This window comes from Anser cygnoides, chromosome 1 (assembly GCF_040182565.1).
Source record: "Anser cygnoides isolate HZ-2024a breed goose chromosome 1, Taihu_goose_T2T_genome, whole genome shotgun sequence".
In the NCBI taxonomy this organism is placed as follows: Eukaryota; Metazoa; Chordata; class Aves; order Anseriformes; family Anatidae; genus Anser; species Anser cygnoides.
Window position 1 is genome coordinate 26,577,474 of NC_089873.1, and position 21,473 is coordinate 26,598,946.

Genomic DNA, 21,473 nt, shown 5'->3' on the forward strand with positions numbered 1-21,473 from the left:
GTGCTGTCGCTGGGTTGGTGACAGCGGCTGAAGGTGTCCCCGTGCTCCAGACCGTCTGGGTGCAGAGGGCCCTCCCCGAATTTGCCAGAGGAATGGCAGAAGATCTCTTCCTATAGGAGTATTGGGTTTGCATAGCAAGGTTTTATCTGCAGGGCGCTGCAGGGGTAGCCTCTGTGAGAAGAGTCCAGAAGATGCCCCATGTTAGATAAGGGCCAGATTCCGCTGGCTCCAAAGGGACCTGATGCTGGCCAGAGATGAGCCAAAAATTGCTGTTTGTGCATCTGTGAAAGCATATTTAAGAAAGGGAAGACAAACAAACAAAACTGTGGAACAACAGCAGCTGGGATAGTAAGAAGAAAAGGTTAAAAAGTTCTACTCTGATGAAGACAACTTACTTCATCCCGACGGCCACCCGGACGACCACCAGAGAGTAATACGCAAGCGCAGAAGGACTGATAAGATAATTAGCATACAAGGCGGGGCTAGGTGGAGCTAGAAAATGAATATGCATAGCTCTGTTGTGAAACTTAATGCATATGTAATATTTTAGGAGATAAAAAAGAACTGAGTGAACAAATCGGACGAAGTTAGATTTGGGCAGGCATGCCCTTAACTTCCGGCGGCTAATAAAAGCACCTTCACATAATCACTTTGTGGATTATGTGTCTTTATGAAAGCTAACGTGCAGACACCAAGATCAGTGCAGAAGGAGGGCAGGAGGTACTCCAGGTGCCAGAGCTGAAGTTCCCCTGTGGCCTATGGAGAGGCCCCCGATGGAGCAGGCTGTCCCCCTGCAGCCCATGGGTCCCACACGGAGCAGATCTCCACGCTGCAGCCCGTGGAGGAGCCCCCGGTGGAGCAGGTGGATGTGGCCTGGAGGAGGCTGCGGCCCATGGAGAGCCCCCGCAGGAGCAGGCCCCGGGCCAGAGCTGCAGCCCGTGGAGAGGAGCCCCCGCAGGAGCAGGGGGTCTGGGGGGAGCTGCCGCCCGTGGGGGACCCGTGCTGGAGCAGTTTGCTTCTGGGGAATGGACCCCGTGGTACGGACCCACGTTTGAGCAGTTCTTGAAGAGCTGCTGCCTGTGGCAGCCCCCGCAGGCTCATTTTGGGAAGGACGGCATCCCGTGGGAGGGACCCCACATGGAGCAAAGGCAGAGAGTGACTATGCAATTATAGGCATATTTACTGACGTAATGTTGACCAGGTATACAAGAGGGATTTTAGGAGGAGAACGTACAAGGAAAAAGCAGCATCTTGCTCTCACTCCAAAACCCAGTCTGGACATACCTTTGCAGGTCATTTTCTAGAGCTCTTCTAAGCTTTTGTTCCTCCAGATAGTAGCGCATGTACCTTTCCAGTTTTGCCTGAATGGACTCATTTGGAAAAGTATGCTCTTGTGGTGTCTTTTTCCCTCCATCCTCCTCTTCAGAGTCAGCATCTCTGCTTCTGTGCTTTAGCTTCCTTCTTAGCAAAGCACAAGGAGTAGATCTCGTCAGTTCTTGCATGTCTGGGGAGGCTGCCCATGTCTGAAGCAAATAATAGAATTTCCTTTGGGAATTGAAATCAGTTCTCAACACATTACAATCCCACTTTTAGCAAACATTTTTCACTTTCTTATGGTTTATAATTTGTGAACAGTTGAAGTTTTTTTTTTTTTTATAAGCTAAAATGTAGCTAAACTTAACAAATCCAATTATGATGTACTTGGATCCACAATAACACACTTAAGAGTCCTTTTTGATAATTGTATATAGATGTAATATGCACAGGCCTGCCTGAGTTTTTTCTAAACTGTCGTTAATACAATGAATCTATGTGGTTCTGAATATGCTAGGGTCTTCTGTTACACAAAAATCTCTTACTGTATTGAAAGCAAAGAAACATTTCTTGTTCCTCACTTAGAGGAAGCTTAAAGACATCCATTCTGCTTTGTCAACAGAAAGGTAGCTGTTAATCTTGCTGAGGATTAACAGACTGTGTGCATGGGATACAGTGCCATGGTGTTAGAGTGGACTGGGAACAAGCAAAACCGCTGCTGCACTCAGCATATCCACGGGCTACACAGGGTTCTCTCTATGAGTGGCACACCAGGAGCACCACCACAGCTCCAGCTCTCCACCTAGACAGAGCTGAAGCTGTTACAGTCTCTACCTGCAGCATGCATGTAACTACCTCATTCTCTTCAAAGACCCAGGGCATGCAATGCAGAAAAACACAAACTGCCCAGATAGCTTTTCTGAGTTGTACCCCCCCCCCTATAAACGCAGGAGTTGCAAAGCAGGTGTAGCAAATCACCAGATGATGAGCAGCACATAGTTATCAGCCCAGCAAGTCTTTACTGCAGTTTTTACTTGTTGAAGTAAATACACGCTGTCATTGTGTACTGGGGGAGGATAAAGACTGGAAACAGAGAATTTGACTGCCATTATGTACCTCAGATCTACGCAAGACTGTGAGCTAAATTAGCTAGCTGTAGCGAATCACGTCAAAGGAAAGTTAGTCATTCAATGGACTAACTCAAACGCCAAAGCTTACACAACACTTAAGCCCTATTTGGAAATCTTCCTGTGGTACATGCATCTTGTACTGGGTATCAGAACAGGAATGAATCGCCTCATGCAGCTACGAATAGAAACAGCATTTACTAGATGGTGCTCAGAGAAAGCTACAGATTAGCTAAGTAGAACGCATTGAGAGGATGAAGAAATACATCATGAAATACCAGTATCTAATAAATAAATAAATATAATTATCTAAAAGAAATTAAAAACAGAAATGGATTGAAACTAATTTTAAATTTAGTATCTTCAGCATCATCCATAAAAAGAGACTAAAGACATAATATTAACAAAAAGGGGAAAAAAACACAAATACAGAAACCTGATAGTTGGTTGAGTAACAGCTTCTAGTAATTCATTTTGCAACCTTTTCAGCTAATAATGAACTGTTCCTGTTGTGCCTAAATGGCTATCTGTATTCACAGGCCCCATCAGAAGACCCTAACTTCAAAGCATAAAACTGTAAATTTCAGCCCAACTACCTACCACAGTCCTTACCCATTAGAGCTGCCTCTGCAATCAGTTTTTATTGATCCCATTCTGAAACACGCGATATTTGGCAGGGAGCATAGTGCCTCTGTCTCTGCTGGGGACTATGCTGCAAACCAGATGCTTTTATGGCTGAGCATGCTGCCACTTGAAAAAGAACTTGAGAAAAAACACTTCCTCCAGGGAAGAGCACTGGGATGGATTGTGTTTACTCTATATTACCATCTCATAAATAAAATTCTACCAATTCTTCTAAGGTATCTGGAAGAAAACAGATACACCTAGCTAAAAATGCATTTTGTTCTCCATTTCTCCATTAAATGGTTGTGCTAATTAAGGAGATGCTCTCAAAATAGCTGCTCATAGAATTATGTTTTACAAGCTGGATTTACTTGGCTGAAGTTTCAACAAAAGTTTTTTTTTTTTTTAATTATTATTATTTTAGCTCTTCCTTCTACAGATCAGGTCTGAAACAACAGAGCACTGCTAATAAGCAACTGATAGAAGTGGCTGGTACATCAACCAGTTTGGTCAAAGAGAGCAATACTGCCAGAAGCAAATACGCTTGATAAAACCGTGAAGACTCATCCTAGAAAGGAAAATTAAGGCTTTAATAGCTATACTGTTATTAGTGATGAAAGAGAAGAAAGTATTTCAGAGGGCTGTACCTCCTCCCCTGGAAGTGGTACTATACTAAATATTTTCACTGCTAACGATAAGAAAATATGCACGCTATAATTAGGTTTTGATTGCCATCTCTTCACTTTTCACACACTCAGACGCACGAAGCAGCTCGTAAGCACAGGGAGGAGTGCTGCCAGGCTTGGCCACCTTGGGTAACGTCCCCCGAGACAGATGACGTCGCACCAACCGTACCACGGCACTACTCACAACTTACACTTTCTTACTGCAAGGTTTCGCCACTCTTCCCTACCTATTACTGAAGAAGATCCCCCAACCCCCTCTCCTTACACTGTGACATGCTCATTAAGCTCATCAGCGGCCCCACAATTAACCCCCTCCGCACGCCGCTGCCGCAGCAGCCGTTGAGCGGAGCCCCCGCGGCGCTATCACAAAATGGAGGCGGCCGCGGCCGCGCTGCGCATGCGGAGAGCCGCCCCGCGGCGGGCGGGCAGGGCGCGGAGCCGGGGGAAGCGCCGCCGGTTGCCTGTCCCTAAATGCCGCCCCCCCACCTCGGCATGAAGAAGATTTTCGGCTTCGGGAGGAAGAGGAAGGGGCAGCCGCCGCCTCCCGGCGGCGCCGACGCCTCGCCCTGTCCCGCCGGTGCCTACGAGCTCCGCCAGAAGGAGCTGGGCAAGCTGCACCGCGCTGCCGCCGGCGGCGACCTGGCCCAGGTGCGGCAGGGGCTGAAGAAACACGGCATCGACGAGCGGGACAAGGCGCAGCGGTAAGGGTGGAGCGGGGCTGGGGCTGGGGCTGGGGCTGGGAGGGGGTCCTTGTAACCCCCCAGGACCCCCCCACTCTCCAGAAACACGCCCCTGGGGAACGCTGTGCTGAAGGAGAGGGGTGAAGGTAGTACAGCCAGCGTCAGTAGTGCCCTGGGGGCGGTCAGCGTAGGGTGGTGGCAGGAGGAGCAGAGGCTGGGTCACCCGGGCCTTTGGGGACAGGAGCGGCTTTGCTGGCACTGGAGGCATTGCGTTGCTGCGGTGGGCAACGCTGAGAGCTCCCATGCTCGCTGCCAGCACGCATCCTGCAGACGGTCTTCTTCCAGCAGAGACCTCTCCATTCGTTGCAGCAGGGTTATCAGGACAGGGTTTAGGAGGGCGACAACAGGGCTGCAGCTTTTCCGAAGGCTTTCTTGTTTGTGAAGCTAATGGTGGCTTCTTTAGGATCGTCACGTTTCCTAGTGCTTGGTCCTAGCAGCTTTAAGGTGATCACAGACTCCCTCAGAGTTGCATTGGTTGTGGTTATCGGTTGCCCACCTGAGGTCTGTATAGTCAGCTGCCATCATGCTGTGCCGGTTGGCTTTCAGGTGATCACAGTCAGACCTTCAGAGGTGAAGGATCCTGCGCGCTCCTATGGGAGTTTCTCCAAAAAGTGGAAATAGTCGCTCTCGAGTGACTGCTGCTGTTCCCTGTCTGTAGCAAGACATGACAGGTTCTCTGAACTTTTGTGCGATTTACTTGTCTTCATCCTTTTTGCCTTGGCAGAAGCTTTTTTTTGTATACGTGGTTCATTAGCTGCCCTGCGATGGGAAGAGAAGTATCTGCATTAAAAACTGCTGTATTTCTGCATCATGTCACGGCATTTGCGCACCTCTCCTTTTCTGTTCCCACCTAGCTCGAGAGCAGTTGTGCTCCAGTCTCTCAACAAAATACCCCAACAGTTGTTTTTTTCCAAGGTTACTTGAGGCTTCCTAAATGCAGAGAAGGATCCTACCCACAGTGATGCAGTTCAAAAAACAGTGGACTCTTTCTCTCTCATTTCTTGAGGAATTTCAGGATTTTTGTTGCACGACCTTCTTCTGTGGTTTTCCATTTGTATGATAGTTATAAATGTCAGGATGGTGACATACTACTTTCCTGTAGTCAGGATTACGGTGTTGTGTCTGTTTTGCTAGATGTTATCAGAGGTGCTTTGATGCATATGTGTGTTTCATGTTTGCAGTAGTAACCAGGCTAGCAAAAAGAAAAAGCAGGTGTTTTCAAAAAGCAAAGCAAAACATCAATATTCTTGCTATAAAACCCATCTCCTACATCTCTGATATGTTTCTGGCGTGTGAATGATCCTGTGAGAACTTAGAGGTTTACTTGCTCTAGACCTCAGATTCCCAGGCCTTGGTCTTTTGTGCTGTGTCATGGGTGCAGTTGTGCTGGAGGCAGTGACCAGAGTCTGGACACAGGAATCTGTTTGTGCAGATTCAGTTCTAAAGCGGAAAAAATGTCATCTTACTAAGCATATGTTGGGGGGGGAGGGGGTGGGGTTCCTAGCCATCTTAAGGCTTTGGGTGTGCAACTGCTGTTGCTGGCAATGGAATGAGCTTGGGTATTTGTTCTGTTTCGGTATTTTGAGACATGAAATTTGCCCTAACTGTGTACCACAGACTGAAATAATTTCTTCGTCTGTCAGTGTGAATTTAATACATTTATTTTTTAGGACACCGCTGCATCTTGCTTGCGCAAATGGACACGTGGATGTCGTTACATACCTAGTAGAAAACAAGTGTAAGCTAAATCTTTTTGACAATGATAACAGATCGCCACTGATGAAGGTATGTGGAATGTGTTATCCTACACAAAGTGGGGCTTATTGATTACGTGTTAAATGATGGCTATCTTGCTGAATTCTTTACATAAATCTGTGTAGAAACAGGTATATGATAGCTAGTCTTGGAAGAGGCTTCCCAGCATTGGGAAGTTGCAGTATTCGTTGGTAGAGTGAAACATGACTGTTGCAATTTTTTTCCTTTTTTTGTGTATTGTTTCCAGGCAGTACAATGCCAGCAAGAAAAATGTGTGGCTATTTTGCTAGAGCATGGTGCTGATCTGAACCTGGCAGATGCTAGTGGCAACACTGCCCTTCACCTGGCTGCCGCAGCTCCGAATACATCTCTAGCAGGGATGTTACTTGAGCATAATGCCCATATTGATGCTCAAAATAAGGTAAATTTTGAGATTTGTTAGGGAAGTTCTTTCAAAAAGTTGCATTAATATTTCTGTTGAAGGGTTTTTTGGTTTTGATTTTTAACTTGAATGATTTATCTGCCCTTTCAGGAGGGATATACCCCCCTTATTCTTGCTGTCTTGGAACATCATGAAGAGATGGTAGAATTTCTCCTTAAAAAAGGAGCTGATGTGCATGCTCGAGATCAGTGTGAAAGGTGAGGTGCTGGTCAAAACTCTATATGGATTGCCTTAGTTGTCTTCAGGTTGGACTGATGAGAGGCACAGGAAAATGAGCACTGAAATAGAAAGAGCCACACAGAAGGAGTTCCCTGTGTGACTGCTGGAAGCAGGTCTACAGAAGGCCTCTGTCATGGGTCATTGCATGTTTTCTGCATTGAAGATTGCAGGAAAGCATTGTTTGTGGTGGCCACCGTGGCAGAGACTTGTTAGGAGCATTGCTGTTATGAAGGAGATGCTTTTTCAAATTGAGGAATAGTTCATATGTAAGCATTGTCAATGTAGGAGCTTTGTCTGAGGATCAAACGCTTAATTTTTTTATTCCCTTTCACATTTTATTGTTGCTCTTAATAAGTAGTTAAAAAATACGTTTTCTCCTGTTCATTGTAAACTAATGGGGATTTTTTTTTTGAGAGAGAGTAAGCAAATAGGGATTAAAATAATTGCAATGTCTGTGTAAAATGATTCATTTCATATTATATTTTGGATGCTTCAGAACCCCACTTATGACTGCTGCATCTGGTGGGGAGCTTAACTTGATAAAAGTTCTTCTTCGCTATGGTGCTGATCTTTCCCATAAGGACACTAAAGGATGGACAGCTGAGGATTATGCTATTATTCATGGATATTCTAGGTAAACTTTTAACTTTATTCTTAGAATTGCTAAGTTGTCAGTTATCAATGTTGGCTTTGGACTTTTCTGCTAACAGTACCAAGGTTTAATGGTATCTTGGGATAAGTCTCACTGAGCACAGCTTCAGACAAACAAACAAACAAAACTGTGGAACAACATCAGCTGGGAGAGGGAGGAGTGAGAACCAGCCCTACAGACACCAAGCTCAGTGGACAAGGAGGGAAGGAGGTGCTCCAGGTGCCAGAGCTGAAGTTCCCCTGTGGCCTATGGAGAGGCCCCCGATGGAGCAGGCTGTTCCCCTGCAGCCCATGGGTCCCACATGGAGCAGATCTCCACGCTGCAGCCCGTGGAGGAGCCCCCAGAGGAGCAGGTGGATGTGGCCTGGAGGAGGCTGCGGCCCATGGAGAGCCCCCGCAGGAGCAGGCCCTGGGCTGGAGCTGCAGCCCGTGGAGAGGAGCCCACGCAGGAGCAGGGGTTCTCAGGGGAGCTGCCGCCCGTGGGCGACTCGTGCTGGAGCAGTTTGCTCCTGACGGACAGACCCCATGGTACGGAGCCATGTGGCAGCAGTTCTTGAAGAGTTGCTGCCTGTGGGCAGCAGTCCTGCTCAGTTCTGGAAGGATGGCATCTCATGGGAGGGACCCCACGTGGAGCTGGGGCAGAGAGTGACCGTGAAGGAGCGGTGGAGACAAAGCATCAGGGACTTGGTTCATGGAAGAAGACTATAACTCAACACAAATAAGTTATAAAGTAGGCATGTGGTTTATTTTGGCGCCGGTCACATGCGGGATAGCCCCCAAAGGCACGCGCACCTTAACGCGGCAACTTGCTTTGGTTATATGCAGTAAAAAGTTACATATGCATGAAGTTTCCCAATACGCTTATGCGTATGCCTAACTTATCCCCGCTTTGTATTAAAATTAGCTCCAAGAAGTCATTTCCATAAACTCCTCCCATCTGCACCTGCGCAGTGCCTTCTGGTGGTGGTCGTCGGGGGGTCGTGGGGATGAAGTCCGATAACTCCTCTTCATCACCACTAGTTGACCCCATGCCTTTGTACAGACTCAGCTGCCCCTTGGCTCTTGTCCAAACCACAAGGTCGGTCTCAGCTGGTTTTTGAGACAGGTTCCCCATTTTTGTCAGGAAACATCTTCTGTGAGGGGCCCCAAGACTCCTTGTTTCGATTAATTTGCACAGCAGTAAGCAAAGACACGCAGCAATATCTATTTCAAAGCGATTAAGCAAGCCCCCTTTCTTTCATTCCTGGCTTTAATAATTACAATTGTTTTATTTAGAAATCATTAATACGATCAAGCAAGCCCGCGTTCTTCTATCCCTGGCTTCAGTCCCCCCTTTCTAGAAGATTAGTAAATTCTTTTACTCGCAGCAAAGATTCCCAACTTGGTACTGATCACTTAATGCCATACCATGGACGTGCAACAAAGAAGTCAGCATGGCTATGCGGTATAACATTCTCCAGTTCCAGAGTAGTATAATTACATACAATACAAGACTCATACCAACTAAGGTCAATATGACTATGATCGGGTGACACAATGTATTGAGAATGCCATTTGCCGTTGGTGACCACCCGAAGATTGTGTCCCACCAGTGATGACCAGCACCTTGTTTATATTGTATTGTTAGACTTGATCAACTGGTGGGATACCACTGGTGCCAAATATAAAAATCACACCCGACAATTCTAACAAAGTTACAGATACAAAAGCTAGAATGATTTTTGCTAGGGAGAGTAATATTCTCCTTATCTACTTCTGCAAAAGCACAAGCAGTTCTTAAACACACACAGCCTTGACCAATATATAAGCACAGTCTTCTGACTAGTATTTGGATGAATTTCAAAGTGGAAAACACCTTGCTCAGTGTCAAGACATACGTCCTGAGCGTCAATTGTGTTGCTTTCACAGATAAATCCTTTAATCATTAATCATTAACATGATTAAGCAAGCCCCCATTCTTCTATCCCTGGCTTCAGACTGACCGCAGCCCCCATTCCCCCGTGCCGCTCAGGGGGATGAGGTGGAAGAGGGTGGGTGGGACGAAGTTGGCTTTGGTTTCTTTCCTTTGTTTCTCACTTCTCTGGCTTGTTAGTAAGTAATAGCCAATAGATTTTACTAATTTCCATACTCTGAGTTTGTTTTGCCCTTCACAATAGCTGTTGAGTGAACTCCCTGTTCTTGTCTCAACCCTTGAGCCCTTTTCATCGTATTTTCTCCCCCTTTTCCCTTTGAGGAGTGGGAGTGAGTGAGCGGTTGTGATGGAGCTCAGCTGCCCACCTGAGTAAAACCACCACAGAGGTGTGTCCCACAGTCACTCCACAGGCAAACAAGGGGTCTTGCAAAGTAACTCCTTCACAGGGAATGAGAACTTCCCCCTGCCCCCTTCTTTTGCTCCCTCCGTAGAGGTTTGCAGTCCAAGGCAGTCGAGTGCTGTTGCGGAGAGTGGATCGCGGCGGGCAGGTGATTTTCCGCATCGAGGCCGCTGGAGGCAGTCAAGGGAGCCGCAAGGACCCAGCAAGTTGACTCCACGCCTCAAGACTTCCTCCAACAAGAAGGAAAGAAGGGTAATGGTTGTAGGCGACTCCCTTCTGAAGGGAACAGAGGGCCCCATATGTCAGCTCGACCCTACCCGTAGGGAAGTCTGCAGCCTACCTGGGGCTCAGGTCAAGGACGTTACCAGGAAACTTCCTGACCTCGTTAGCCCCCCTCCGATTATTACCCATTAGTGAGAATTCAGGGTGGCAGTGATGAAATTGCTGAGAGAAGCCTGGAGACTATCAAAAGGGACTCCAGGGGATTGGGGCAATTGCTGGATGGAGTGGGTGCGCAGGTGGTGTTTTCCTCTGCCTTCAGCCCTCCCTGAATTTGCCAGAAGATCTCCTCTTTATATGGGGGAGCCCGGGTCTTCTTCCCAGGAGAACATCTTGCTCAGAGGATGATGGTTTGAAGCCTACAAATCATTTCCCCTGCATTCAGAAATCTGGCCGCAGCATTAAAGCTCTCTGCCAGCCTCATGGACACTGTGGTTGAGGTCCTCCGCTTGTCGTGGGCTATCCCTTTTGCAAGGGAACCATTTCCAGCCACAAGAGGCAAATGACACCTCTGTCTTTGTGTATTCTCCCTTTTTCCATCCCAAGCCCTTGTCCCTAGTTCACCCAGGAGTTTCCCTTGGTACTGTGTAACTCACAGGACACATCTGCAAGAGGGTTGGTCTGCTTCCCACAACGGAAAAAATACATTTGATGTTCACAGGATGCTCCTGGTCAGTAAGAGAGACGAGCAGAAGGAATCAGAGGGAACAGTCACATGGGCATGGGAGAGGAGAAGCAAAGTCCGTAAGGGAGAAGGGAACAGACAAAGACCCACACTACGTGACATGGTTTATTAAATGCCAAGGCGGGCGACAGAACTTGGAATTAAAGGCAGGCTGTTATCTGCACAGAACCGCTGCGTTCTTGCCAGCGTGGTGGGGGCAATGGCTGCTTTTGCTCACTGCCTGGAAACTGCCCGAATTACGGGGCAGAAGGCAAGTGTTGGCAGTCATCTTCCATCTTGGTAGAACTATGGCTTGTTTTCTGGACTGGGACTTTGTCTGCTCCACCTTCATCTGATCAGTAATGATATCCAGCTGTGAAAACAGGGAAACACACAATAAGAAGAAAATGCACAAGGCAGGAACACCTTTTCACCTCCAATTACCAGTATTCCAGAAGTTAGTGAAGGAAATACCACAGGCTACACACAGAACGTTGTGAGGGAACCTGCAAATGACTCTTGCTCATCAGTGTTAGACTTAGTCCTCTGCAGCCCTCTTCATCCTCAAGTGTCCCTACTCTCTAAGCATTCAAACTGGGCATTCTTTGGAACACTACTCCTAAAATACAGCTTCCGCATTCACCTTGAAAACGTTGAAAAGGATCTGCCTTTGAAAAGGCAAACATCTTCTTGCTGCAACCAGGCCCTAACGCAGCCTTCAGTGCGGCATGTCTTTGTCTGGTGCCTGTTCTCCTATTACCATTTGTACGGTTATTTTGTCTATTCTCCCTTTCTTTCCCTTCACTCTTTCCCTTACGGCTTTGCAGAAGAAGAAGGGCACTCTGTATTTTGCACACCCCCCAATGACCAGAGGTCTTCAGCCCGCCCCCATACAGTTGTGTACTCTTCTGATGCTTAGCAGTTGTTTTAGCATAAAGAAGGTGTGTTTTGGAACCACAAAGGGATTCTAACTTGAGGCTCAGAAGCGTAAGCTTGCTCACAGATATGCTTTAAGAGGGGTTGAGAATAACATTTATGAATGCTGACCTTAGCCACGCAGGCTTCAGTGGTGCTTCTGGTGGAGCTGAGCTTTGACTTCAGCTAGTTTCTGACGAGTTCTGAAAAATTCAGAGAGATTGAATCAGCAGATTCAGAGATTCTGCTCTCTAGAAGGCCCATATTATTCAAGCATTCATGTTTGCAGACAGGACAATAGGACAGGCAATTTCGCTTCTCTGCCTTATATCGCAGAGAACGTTACAATGAGGAACACATTATCAGAGTGGCCAGAAGACCACATGTTAAGACGATGCCAACTTCAAAAATGCTTTTGTAATGCCATGACCAGTGATGGTACTGCGGGAACACTGAAGCATTATGAAGGCAGTTCTAAAAAAGAGGAAGGTTTGCAGAGGAGTCTTTTATCAATATGCCTTGTTAGGCATATTTACTGACATAATGCTGACCAGACAAAAAAAAGGGATGTTAGGAAGAAAATGTACAGGGAAAAAGCAGCATCTTGCTCTCACTCCAAAAAACGTCCAGACATACCTTTTGAGGTCCTTTTGTAGGCATCTTCTGAGGTTTACTTCCTCCAGATAGTAGTACCTGTAATTTTCCAGTCTTTCCTGCATGGACTCATATGGAAAAGTATGATCTTGTGGTGTCTTTTCCCTAACATCCTCCTCTTCAGAGTCAGCATCTCTGCTTCTGTGCTTTGGGCTCTTTCCCAGCGAAGTGCAAGGAGGGGATCTTGTCAGTTCTTGCACGTCTGGAGAGGCTGCCTGTGTCTGAAGCAGATAATGAAATTTCCATCACCACAAAGAAGAAGAGAACCATCCCCCCATCAGTCACACATACCCAGTTTCAAGGGCCCAGCCTCACTAAGGGGAGGCCACTTGCCTCCTCACTACCACCAGCAGTGAAGGCAGAAGCCGGAAACTCCCACAGGTCAACCATTCATTTTAGTCTGGAGGAGAAAGTAAGCCTTTTCCAAAGGCTCCATACACAATTCACAGGGACTTCTGTGCCTGTGGAGAACAACGCCTCACAGAAAGAATGAGGGGCAAGACCCCAAATACAAACATCACCTGCGACTTCTGGTCCGAGCACTTGTTCCTTGTCAGGCTCTTTCTTATCTCTGTCTCATGCTGTTGCTTTTGCCTGTGACCCACCTTGTAAGTCTTCAGAAGAGCTTTGATGCATGCCACCTCTTCTTGCAGCTGGCCATTGCTCTTCTCCATTTTTTCCTGAGACCCACGCAGAGCAGACAGCTCTTCTTGCAGGTCGCAATTTTGTGCTTCTAGCTGCCTGCATTTTCCAGACTCCATCTCCAGCTGCTGCGAAAGTTCATTGAGCTGTGGAGAGCAATGCATAAAGGGGTAGGGCGTCAAGATGGTCTTTGTCACCTTCTGACTCGGTATTAAAAGCAAAGTAAAGGCAGGCTCGTCTTTTAAGAGAAGAACAGCTTTAAGATCTTTGCTGACAGGATTCCCCAAGTTTCCATCCTTCCTCGGTTCTTTTGCTAGGGACGCTCTTGCCCAAAATGCTCCTCTGCTCATGGGACATCAAACACACCTCTACCCAGACACCAGAAAGAATGCCTATTGTGTGTGGGGGGAAGCGCTGCAGTGCAGAACGGACTAGGCACGAGCAACAAATACTCTTCCTGCCCTTACTCTGAAAGCTTTGGAAACAGTGCCTCAGGAAGCCACTTTGACAGAACTGCTGGAGGAAGGCATTTTCTCTCTAGGTCAAAGCTGATGTTTGGTTGCAAGGATACGGAGGATACGGAGGATATAGCAGATGTCCCATTAAGTCCCAAAGGCCAGCTGCGATGCTGTCTTACTCTTCTCCCCCAGAAATACACCTTTTCTATACCTTCTAAAAATACACTCGGGAGGTTCCTGCCTTTTATAAATAGATAGAAAACGAACAAACAAAAATCCCTCAAAACAAACACAAACAAAAAATAAAAACAAACAAAAACCCGGAAACTTAATCTTCATTTTACACTGCCTAAACACAATGCCATTCCCTGTCATTTAAGAGAACTCTTCTAATGGCAGTGAAGCCACGAGAATGCTACGAGCCTTTGGACTAAGAATGAGCCACCACAAGGGCACTTGACTCCTTCTACAATACCTTCTAAAGCACACGTGTGCCTTAGCAGCACCTCTCAGTAACCAGGGGAAATGTAGATCAAGGGTTCCATGCACCTGAACAAGACACCCACGGCAGCTCAAAAGCACTTCTTGGACCTCTACTTCAGGGTGCCCATGGCTAGGGAAAGACGGGTTGAGACAGCTGCTGGTGAGCGGTAAGTTACAAAAGCATCACTGGCTCAACTCCTAAGACAGGGCTCTCGAAGTGATCTTGGGCAAAGCCAACTTCAGACAGGTGGAGTTCCACCTGCCAGACCCGGAAAATGCTGTGGACCTATGCCATGGCCTGTGAAGCCACTGAGCCCGCCATCCTTGCTGTGACTCTCGGCTCGTCCTTCCTCCACAGAGCAGCCTGCCCTCCGTGTGCCCTTGCAGATACTGCTCTGCACGTTCATTTTGACCCACAATGACAACTGCTCTGCGTTCACCTGCTATGTATGACAACAGAAGGAGCATCAAGGAGAGAACAGACAACTCACAATACAAGAAGGACCATAGAAAAGAACAACAGAGGTATGGACATGAATAGACAAAAAAAGAAATCACAAAAGCGTGCAGAATCCAGAGCTCACCTTTACCTTTCGCATAGCCAGTTTCAAGGGCCCAGCCTCACTCAGGGGAGGCCACTTGCCTCCTCACTACCACCAGCAGTGAAGGCAGAAGCCGGAAACTCCCACAGGTCAACCATTCATTTTAGTCTGGAGGACACCAGTTCTCAGCACTCTGTTCTTACTTCAGAGTCAGTGCTAAGACACTTCTGTCTCTGTAAGACAGTCCTCTGCTTGTAAGCCTTTTCCAAAGGCTCCATACACAATTCACAGGGACTTCTGTGCCTGTGGAGAACAACGCCTCACAGAAAGAATGAGGGGCAAGACCCCAAATACAAACATCACCTGCGACTTCTGGTCCGAGCACTTGTTCCTTGTCAGGCTCTTTCTTATCTCTGTCTCATGCTGTTGCTTTTGCCTGTGACCCACCTTGTAAGTCTTCAGAAGAGCTTTGATGCATGCCACCTCTTCTTGCAGCTGGCCATTGCTCTTCTCCATTTTTTCCTGAGACCCACGCAGAGCAGACAGCTCTTCTTGCAGGTCGCAATTTTGTGCTTCTAGCTGCCTGCATTTTCCAGACTCCATCTCCAGCTGCTGCGAAAGTTCATTGAGCTGTGGAGAGCAATGCATAAAGGGGTAGGGCGTCAAGATGGTCTTTGTCACCTTCTGACTCGGTATTAAAAGCAAAGTAAAGGCAGGCTCGTCTTTCAAGAGAAGAACAGCTTTAAGATCTTTGCTGACAGGATTCCCCAAGTTTCCATCCTTCCTCGGTTCTTTTGCTAGGGACGCTCTTGCCCAAAATGCTCCTCTGCTCATGGGACATCAAACACACCTCTACCCAGACACCAGAAAGAATGCCTATTGTGTGTGGGGGGAAGCGCTGCAGTGCAGAACGGACTAGGCACGAGCAACAAATACTCTTCCTGCCCTTACTCTGAAAGCTTTGGAAACAGTGCCTCAGGAGGCCACTTTGACAGAACTGCTGGAGGAAGGCATTTTCTCTCTAGGTCAAAGCTGATGTTTGGTTGCAAGGATACGGAGGATATAGCAGATGTCCCATTAAGTCCCAAACGCCAGCTGCGATGCTGTCTTACTCTTCTCCCCCAGAAATACACCTTTTCTACACCTTCTAAAAATACACTCGGGAGGTTCCTGCCTTTTATAAATAGATAGAAAACGAACAAACAAAAATCCCTCAAAACAAACACAAACAAAAAATAAAAACAAACAAAAACCCAGAAACTTAATCTTCATTTTACACTGCCTAAACACAATGCCATTCCCTGTCATTTAAGAGAACTCTTCTAATGGCAGTGAAGCCACGAGAATGCTACGAGCCTTTGGACTAAGAATGAGCCACCACAAGGGCACTTGACTCCTTCTGCAATACCTTCTAAAGCACACGTGTGCCTTAGCAGCACCTCTCAGTAACCAGGGGAAATGTAGATCAAGGGTTCCATGCACCTGAACAAGACACCCACGGCAGCTCAAAAGCACTTCTTGGACCTCTACTTCAGGGTGCCCATGGCTAGGGAAAGACGGGTTGAGACGGCTGCTGGTGAGCGGTAAGTTACAAAAGCATCACTGGCTCAACTCCTAAGACAGGGCTCTCGAAGTGATCTTGGGCAAAGCCAACTTCAGACAGGTGGAGTTCCACCTGCCAGACCCGGAAAATGCTGTGGACCTATGCCATGGCCTGTGAAGCCACTGAGCCCGCCATCCTTGCTGTGACTCTCAGCTCGTCCTTCCTCCACAGAGCAGCCTGCCCTCAGTGTGCCCTTGCAGATACTGCTCTGCACGTTCATTTTGACCCACAATGACAACTGCTCTGCGTTCACCTGCTATGTATGACAACAGAAGGAGCATCAAGGAGAGAACAGACAACTCACAATACAAGAAGGACCATAGAAAAGAACAACAGAGGTATGGACATGAATAGACAAAAAAAGAAATCACAAAAGCGTGCAGAATCCAGAGCTCACCTTTACCTTTCGCATAGCCAGTTTCAAGGGCCCAGCCTCACTCATGGGAGGCCACTTGCCTCCTCACTACCACCAGCAGTGAAGGCAGAAGCCAGAAACTCCCACAGGTCAACCATTCATTTTAGTCTGGAGGACACCAGTTCTCAGCACTCTGTTCTTACTTCAGAGTCAGTGCTAAGACACTTCTGTCTCTGTAAGACAGTCCTCTGCTTGTAAGCCTTTTCCAAAGGCTCCATACACAATTCACAGGGACTTCTGTGCCTGTGGAGAACAACGCCTCACAGAAAGAATGAGGGGCAAGACCCCAAATACAAACATCACCTGCGACTTCTGGTCCGAGCACTTGTTCCTTGTCAGGCTCTTTCTTATCTCTGTCTCATGCTGTTGCTTTTGCCTGTGACCCACCTTGTAAGTCTTCAGAAGAGCTTTGATGCATGCCACCTCTTCTTGCAGCTGGCCATTGCTCTTCTCCATTTTTTCCTGAGACCCACGCAGAGCAGACAGCTCTTCTTGCAGGTCGCAATTTTGTGCTTCTAGCTGCCTGCATTTTCCAGACTCCATCTCCAGCTGCTGCGAAAGTTCATTGAGCTGTGGAGAGCAATGCATAAAGGGGTAGGGCGTCAAGATGGTCTTTGTCACCTTCTGACTCGGTATTAAAAGCAAAGTAAAGGCAGGCTCGTCTTTCAAGAGAAGAACAGCTTTAAGATCTTTGCTGACAGGATTCCCCAAGTTTCCATCCTTCCTCGGTTCTTTTGCTAGGGACGCTCTTGCCCAAAATGCTCCTCTGCTCATGGGACATCAAACACACCTCTACCCAGAACAGCTTTAAGATCTTTGCTGACAGGATTCCCCAAGTTTCCATCCTTCCTCGGTTCTTTTGCTAGGGACGCTCTTGCCCAAAATGCTCCTCTGCTCATGGGACATCAAACACACCTCTACCCAGACACCAGAAAGAATGCCTATTGTGTGTGGGGGGAAGCGCTGCAGTGCAGAACGGACTAGGCACGAGCAACAAATACTCTTCCTGCCCTTACTCTGAAAGCTTTGGAAACAGTGCCTCAGGAGGCCACTTTGACAGAACTGCTGGAGGAACGCATTTTCTCTCTAGGTCAAAGCTGATGTTTGGTTGCAAGGATACGGAGGATATAGCAGATGTCCCATTAAGTCCCAAACGCCAGCTGCGATGCTGTCTTACTCTTCTCCCCCAGAAATACACCTTTTCTACACCTTCTAAAAATACACTCGGGAGGTTCCTGCCTTTTATAAATAGATAGAAAACGAACAAACAAAAATCCCTCAAAACAAACACAAACAAAAAATAAAAACAAACAAAAACCCAGAAACTTAATCTTCATTTTACACTGCCTAACACAATGCCATTCCCTGTCAAAAGAACTCTTCTAATGGCAGTGAAGCCACGAAATGCTAAGCCTTTGGACTACCAACAAGGGCACTTGAAAACCTTCTAAAGCACACGTGTGCCTTAGCAAAGTAACCAAAATCAGATCAAGGGTTCCATGCACCTGAAACTTAATCTTCATTTTACACTGCCTAAACACAATGCCATTCCCTGTCATTTAAGAGAACTCTTCTAATGGCAGTGAAGCCACGAGAATGCTACGAGCCTTTGGACTAAGAATGAGCCACCACAAGGGCACTTGACTCCTTCTACAATACCTTCTAAAGCACACGTGTGCCTTAGCAGCACCTCTCAGTAACCAGGGGAAATCTAGATCAAGGGTTCCATGCACCTGAACAAGACACCCACGGCAGCTCAAAAGCACTTCTTGGACCTCTACTTCAGGGTGCCCATGGCTAGGGAAAGACGGGTTGAGACGGCTGCTGGTGAGCGGTAAGTTACAAAAGCATCACTGGCTCAACTCCTAAGACAGGGCTCTGGAAGTGATCTTGGGCAAAGCCAACTTCAGACAGGTGGAGTTCCACCTGCCAGACCCGGAAAATGCTGTGGACCTGTGCCATGGCCTGTGAAGCCACTGAGCCCGCCATCCTTGCTGTGACTCTCAGCTCGTCCTTCCTCCACAGAGCAGCCTGCCCTCAGTGTGCCCTTGCAGATACTGCTCTGCACGTTCATTTTGACCCACAATGACAACTGCTCTGCGTTCACCTGCTATGTATGACAACAGAAGGAGCATCAAGGAGAGAACAGACAACTCACAATACAAGAAGGACCATAGAAAAGAACAACAGAGGTATGGACATGAATAGACAAAAAAAGAAATCACAAAAGCGTGCAGAATCCAGAGCTCACCTTTACCTTTCGCATAGCCAGTTTCAAGGGCCCAGCCTCACTCAGGGGAGGCCACTTGCCTCCTCACTACCACCAGCAGTGAAGGCAGAAGCCGGAAACTCCCACAGGTCAACCATTCATTTTAGTCTGGAGGACACCAGTTCTCAGCACTCTGTTCTTACTTCAGAGTCAGTGCTAAGACACTTCTGTCTCTGTAAGACAGTCCTCTGCTTGTAAGCCTTTTCCAAAGGCTCCATACACAATTCACAGGGACTTCTGTGCCTGTGGAGAACAACGCCTCACAGAAAGAATGAGGGGCAAGACCCCAAATACAAACATCACCTGCGACTTCTGGTCCGAGCACTTGTTCCTTGTCAGGCTCTTTCTTATCTCTGTCTCATGCTGTTGCTTTTGCCTGTGACCCACCTTGTAAGTCTTCAGAAGAGCTTTGATGCATGCCACCTCTTCTTGCAGCTGGCCATTGCTCTTCTCCATTTTTTCCTGAGACCCACGCAGAGCAGACAGCTCTTCTTGCAGGTCGCAATTTTGTGCTTCTAGCTGCCTGCATTTTCCAGACTCCATCTCCAGCTGCTGCGAAAGTTCATTGAGCTGTGGAGAGCAATGCATAAAGGGGTAGGGCGTCAAGATGGTCTTTGTCACCTTCTGACTCGGTATTAAAAGCAAAGTAAAGGCAGGCTCGTCTTTCAAGAGAAGAACAGCTTTAAGATCTTTGCTGACAGGATTCCCCAAGTTTCCATCCTTCCTCGGTTCTTTTGCTAGGGACGCTCTTGCCCAAAATGCTCCTCTGCTCATGGGACATCAAACACACCTCTACCCAGACACCAGAAAGAATGCCTATTGTGTGTGGGGGGAAGCGCTGCAGTGCAGAACGGACTAGGCACGAGCAACAAATACTCTTCCTGCCCTTACTCTGAAAGCTTTGGAAACGGTGCCTCAGGAGGCCACTTTGACAGAACTGCTGGAGGAAGGCATTTTCTCTCTAGGTCAAAGCTGATGTTTGGTTGCAAGGATACGGAGGATATAGCAGATGTCCCATTAAGTCCCAAACGCCAGCTGCGATGCTGTCTTACTCTTCTCCCCCAGAAATACACCTTTTCTATACCTTCTAAAAATACACTCGGGAGGTTCCTGCCTTTTATAAATAGATAGAAAACGAACAAACAAAAATCCCTCAAAACAAACACAAACAAAAAATAAAAACAAACAAAAACCCGGAAACTTAATCTTCATTTTACACTGCCTAAACACAATGCCATTCCCTGTCATTTAAGAGAACTCTTCTAATGGCAGTGAAGCCACGAGAATGCTACGAGCCTTTGGACTAAGAATGAGCCACCACAAGGGCACTTGACTCCTTCTACAATACCTTCTAAAGCACACGTGTGCCTTAGCAGCACCTCTCAGTAACCAGGGGAAATCTAGATCAAGGGTTCCATGCACCTGAACAAGACACCCACGGCAGCTCAAAAGCACTTCTTGGACCTCTACTTCAGGGTGCCCATGGCTAGGGAAAGACGGGTTGAGACAGCTGCTGGTGAGCGGTAAGTTACAAAAGCATCACTGGCTCAACTCCTAAGACAGGGCTCTCGAAGTGATCTTGGGCAAAGCCAACTTCAGACAGGTGGAGTTCCACCTGCCAGACCCGGAAAATGCTGTGGACCTATGCCATGGCCTGTGAAGCCACTGAGCCCGCCATCCTTGCTGTGACTCTCAGCTCGTCCTTCCTCCACAGAGCAGCCTGCCCTCAGTGTGCCCTTGCAGATACTGCTCTGCACGTTCATTTTGACCCACAATGACAACTGCTCTGCGTTCACCTGCTATGTATGACAACAGAAGGAGCATCAAGGAGAGAACAGACAACTCACAATACAAGAAGGACCATAGAAAAGAACAACAGAGGTATGGACATGAATAGACAAAAAAAGAAATCACAAAAGCGTGCAGAATCCAGAGCTCACCTTTACCTTTCGCATAGCCAGTTTCAAGGGCCCAGCCTCACTCAGGGGAGGCCACTTGCCTCCTCACTACCACCAGCAGTGAAGGCAGAAGCCGGAAACTCCCACAGGTCAACCATTCATTTTAGTCTGGAGGACACCAGTTCTCAGCACTCTGTTCTTACTTCAGAGTCAGTGCTAAGACACTTCTGTCTCTGTAAGACAGTCCTCTGCTTGTAAGCCTTTTCCAAAGGCTCCATACACAATTCACAGGGACTTCTGTGCCTGTGGAGAACAACGCCTCACAGAAAGAATGAGGGGCAAGACCCCAAATACAAACATCACCTGCGACTTCTGGTCCGAGCACTTGTTCCTTGTCAGGCTCTTTCTTATCTCTGTCTCATGCTGTTGCTTTTGCCTGTGACCCACCTTGTAAGTCTTCAGAAGAGCTTTGATGCATGCCACCTCTTCTTGCAGCTGGCCATTGCTCTTCTCCATTTTTTCCTGAGACCCACGCAGAGCAGACAGCTCTTCTTGCAGGTCGCAATCTTGTGCTTCTAGCTGCCTGCGTTTTCCAGACTCCATCTCCAGCTGCTGCGAAAGTTCATTGAGCTGTGGAGAGCAATGCATAAAGGGGTAGGGCGTCAAGATGGTCTTTGTCACCTTCTGACTCGGTATTAAAAGCAAAGTAAAGGCAGGCTCGTCTTTCAAGAGAAGAACAGCTTTAAGATCTTTGCTGACAGGATTCCCCAAGTTTCCATCC

The 21,473-nt window shown here is 47.4% G+C and overlaps 1 protein-coding gene and 1 long non-coding RNA gene across 6 annotated transcripts in view; one reads left to right on the forward strand and one right to left on the reverse strand.

Annotated features, from left to right (window-relative positions):
• Positions 1–2,794: 2,794 nt before the first annotated feature.
• Positions 2,795–21,473, forward strand: part of LOC136789901 (ankyrin repeat domain-containing protein 7-like) — a 79,481-nt gene continuing 60,802 nt past the window's right edge. For 2 of the 5 annotated variants that reach the window (XM_066991205.1, XM_066991212.1), the window contains exons 1-6: positions 2,795–4,452; positions 6,162–6,276; positions 6,494–6,667; positions 6,779–6,885; positions 7,404–7,541; positions 9,962–10,122. In XM_066991205.1, the coding sequence (XP_066847306.1) occupies positions 4,223–4,452; positions 6,162–6,276; positions 6,494–6,667; positions 6,779–6,885; positions 7,404–7,541; positions 9,962–10,022 (825 nt within the window). In that variant the 5' untranslated portion in view covers positions 2,795–4,222 and the 3' untranslated portion in view covers positions 10,023–10,122. The remainder of the gene's footprint in view (positions 4,453–6,161; positions 6,277–6,493; positions 6,668–6,778; positions 6,886–7,403; positions 7,542–9,961; positions 10,123–21,473) is intronic. The other 3 variants (XM_066991217.1, XM_066991222.1, XM_066991225.1) reach the window with 3 other exon arrangements.
• On the reverse strand, positions 10,290–13,508 carry LOC136789906 (uncharacterized). The gene is made up of 4 exons (XR_010828956.1): positions 12,988–13,508; positions 12,365–12,603; positions 11,861–11,931; positions 10,290–11,186 (listed from the first exon to the last, which is right to left on the reverse strand). It is a non-coding gene; the product is annotated as an uncharacterized lncRNA (long non-coding RNA).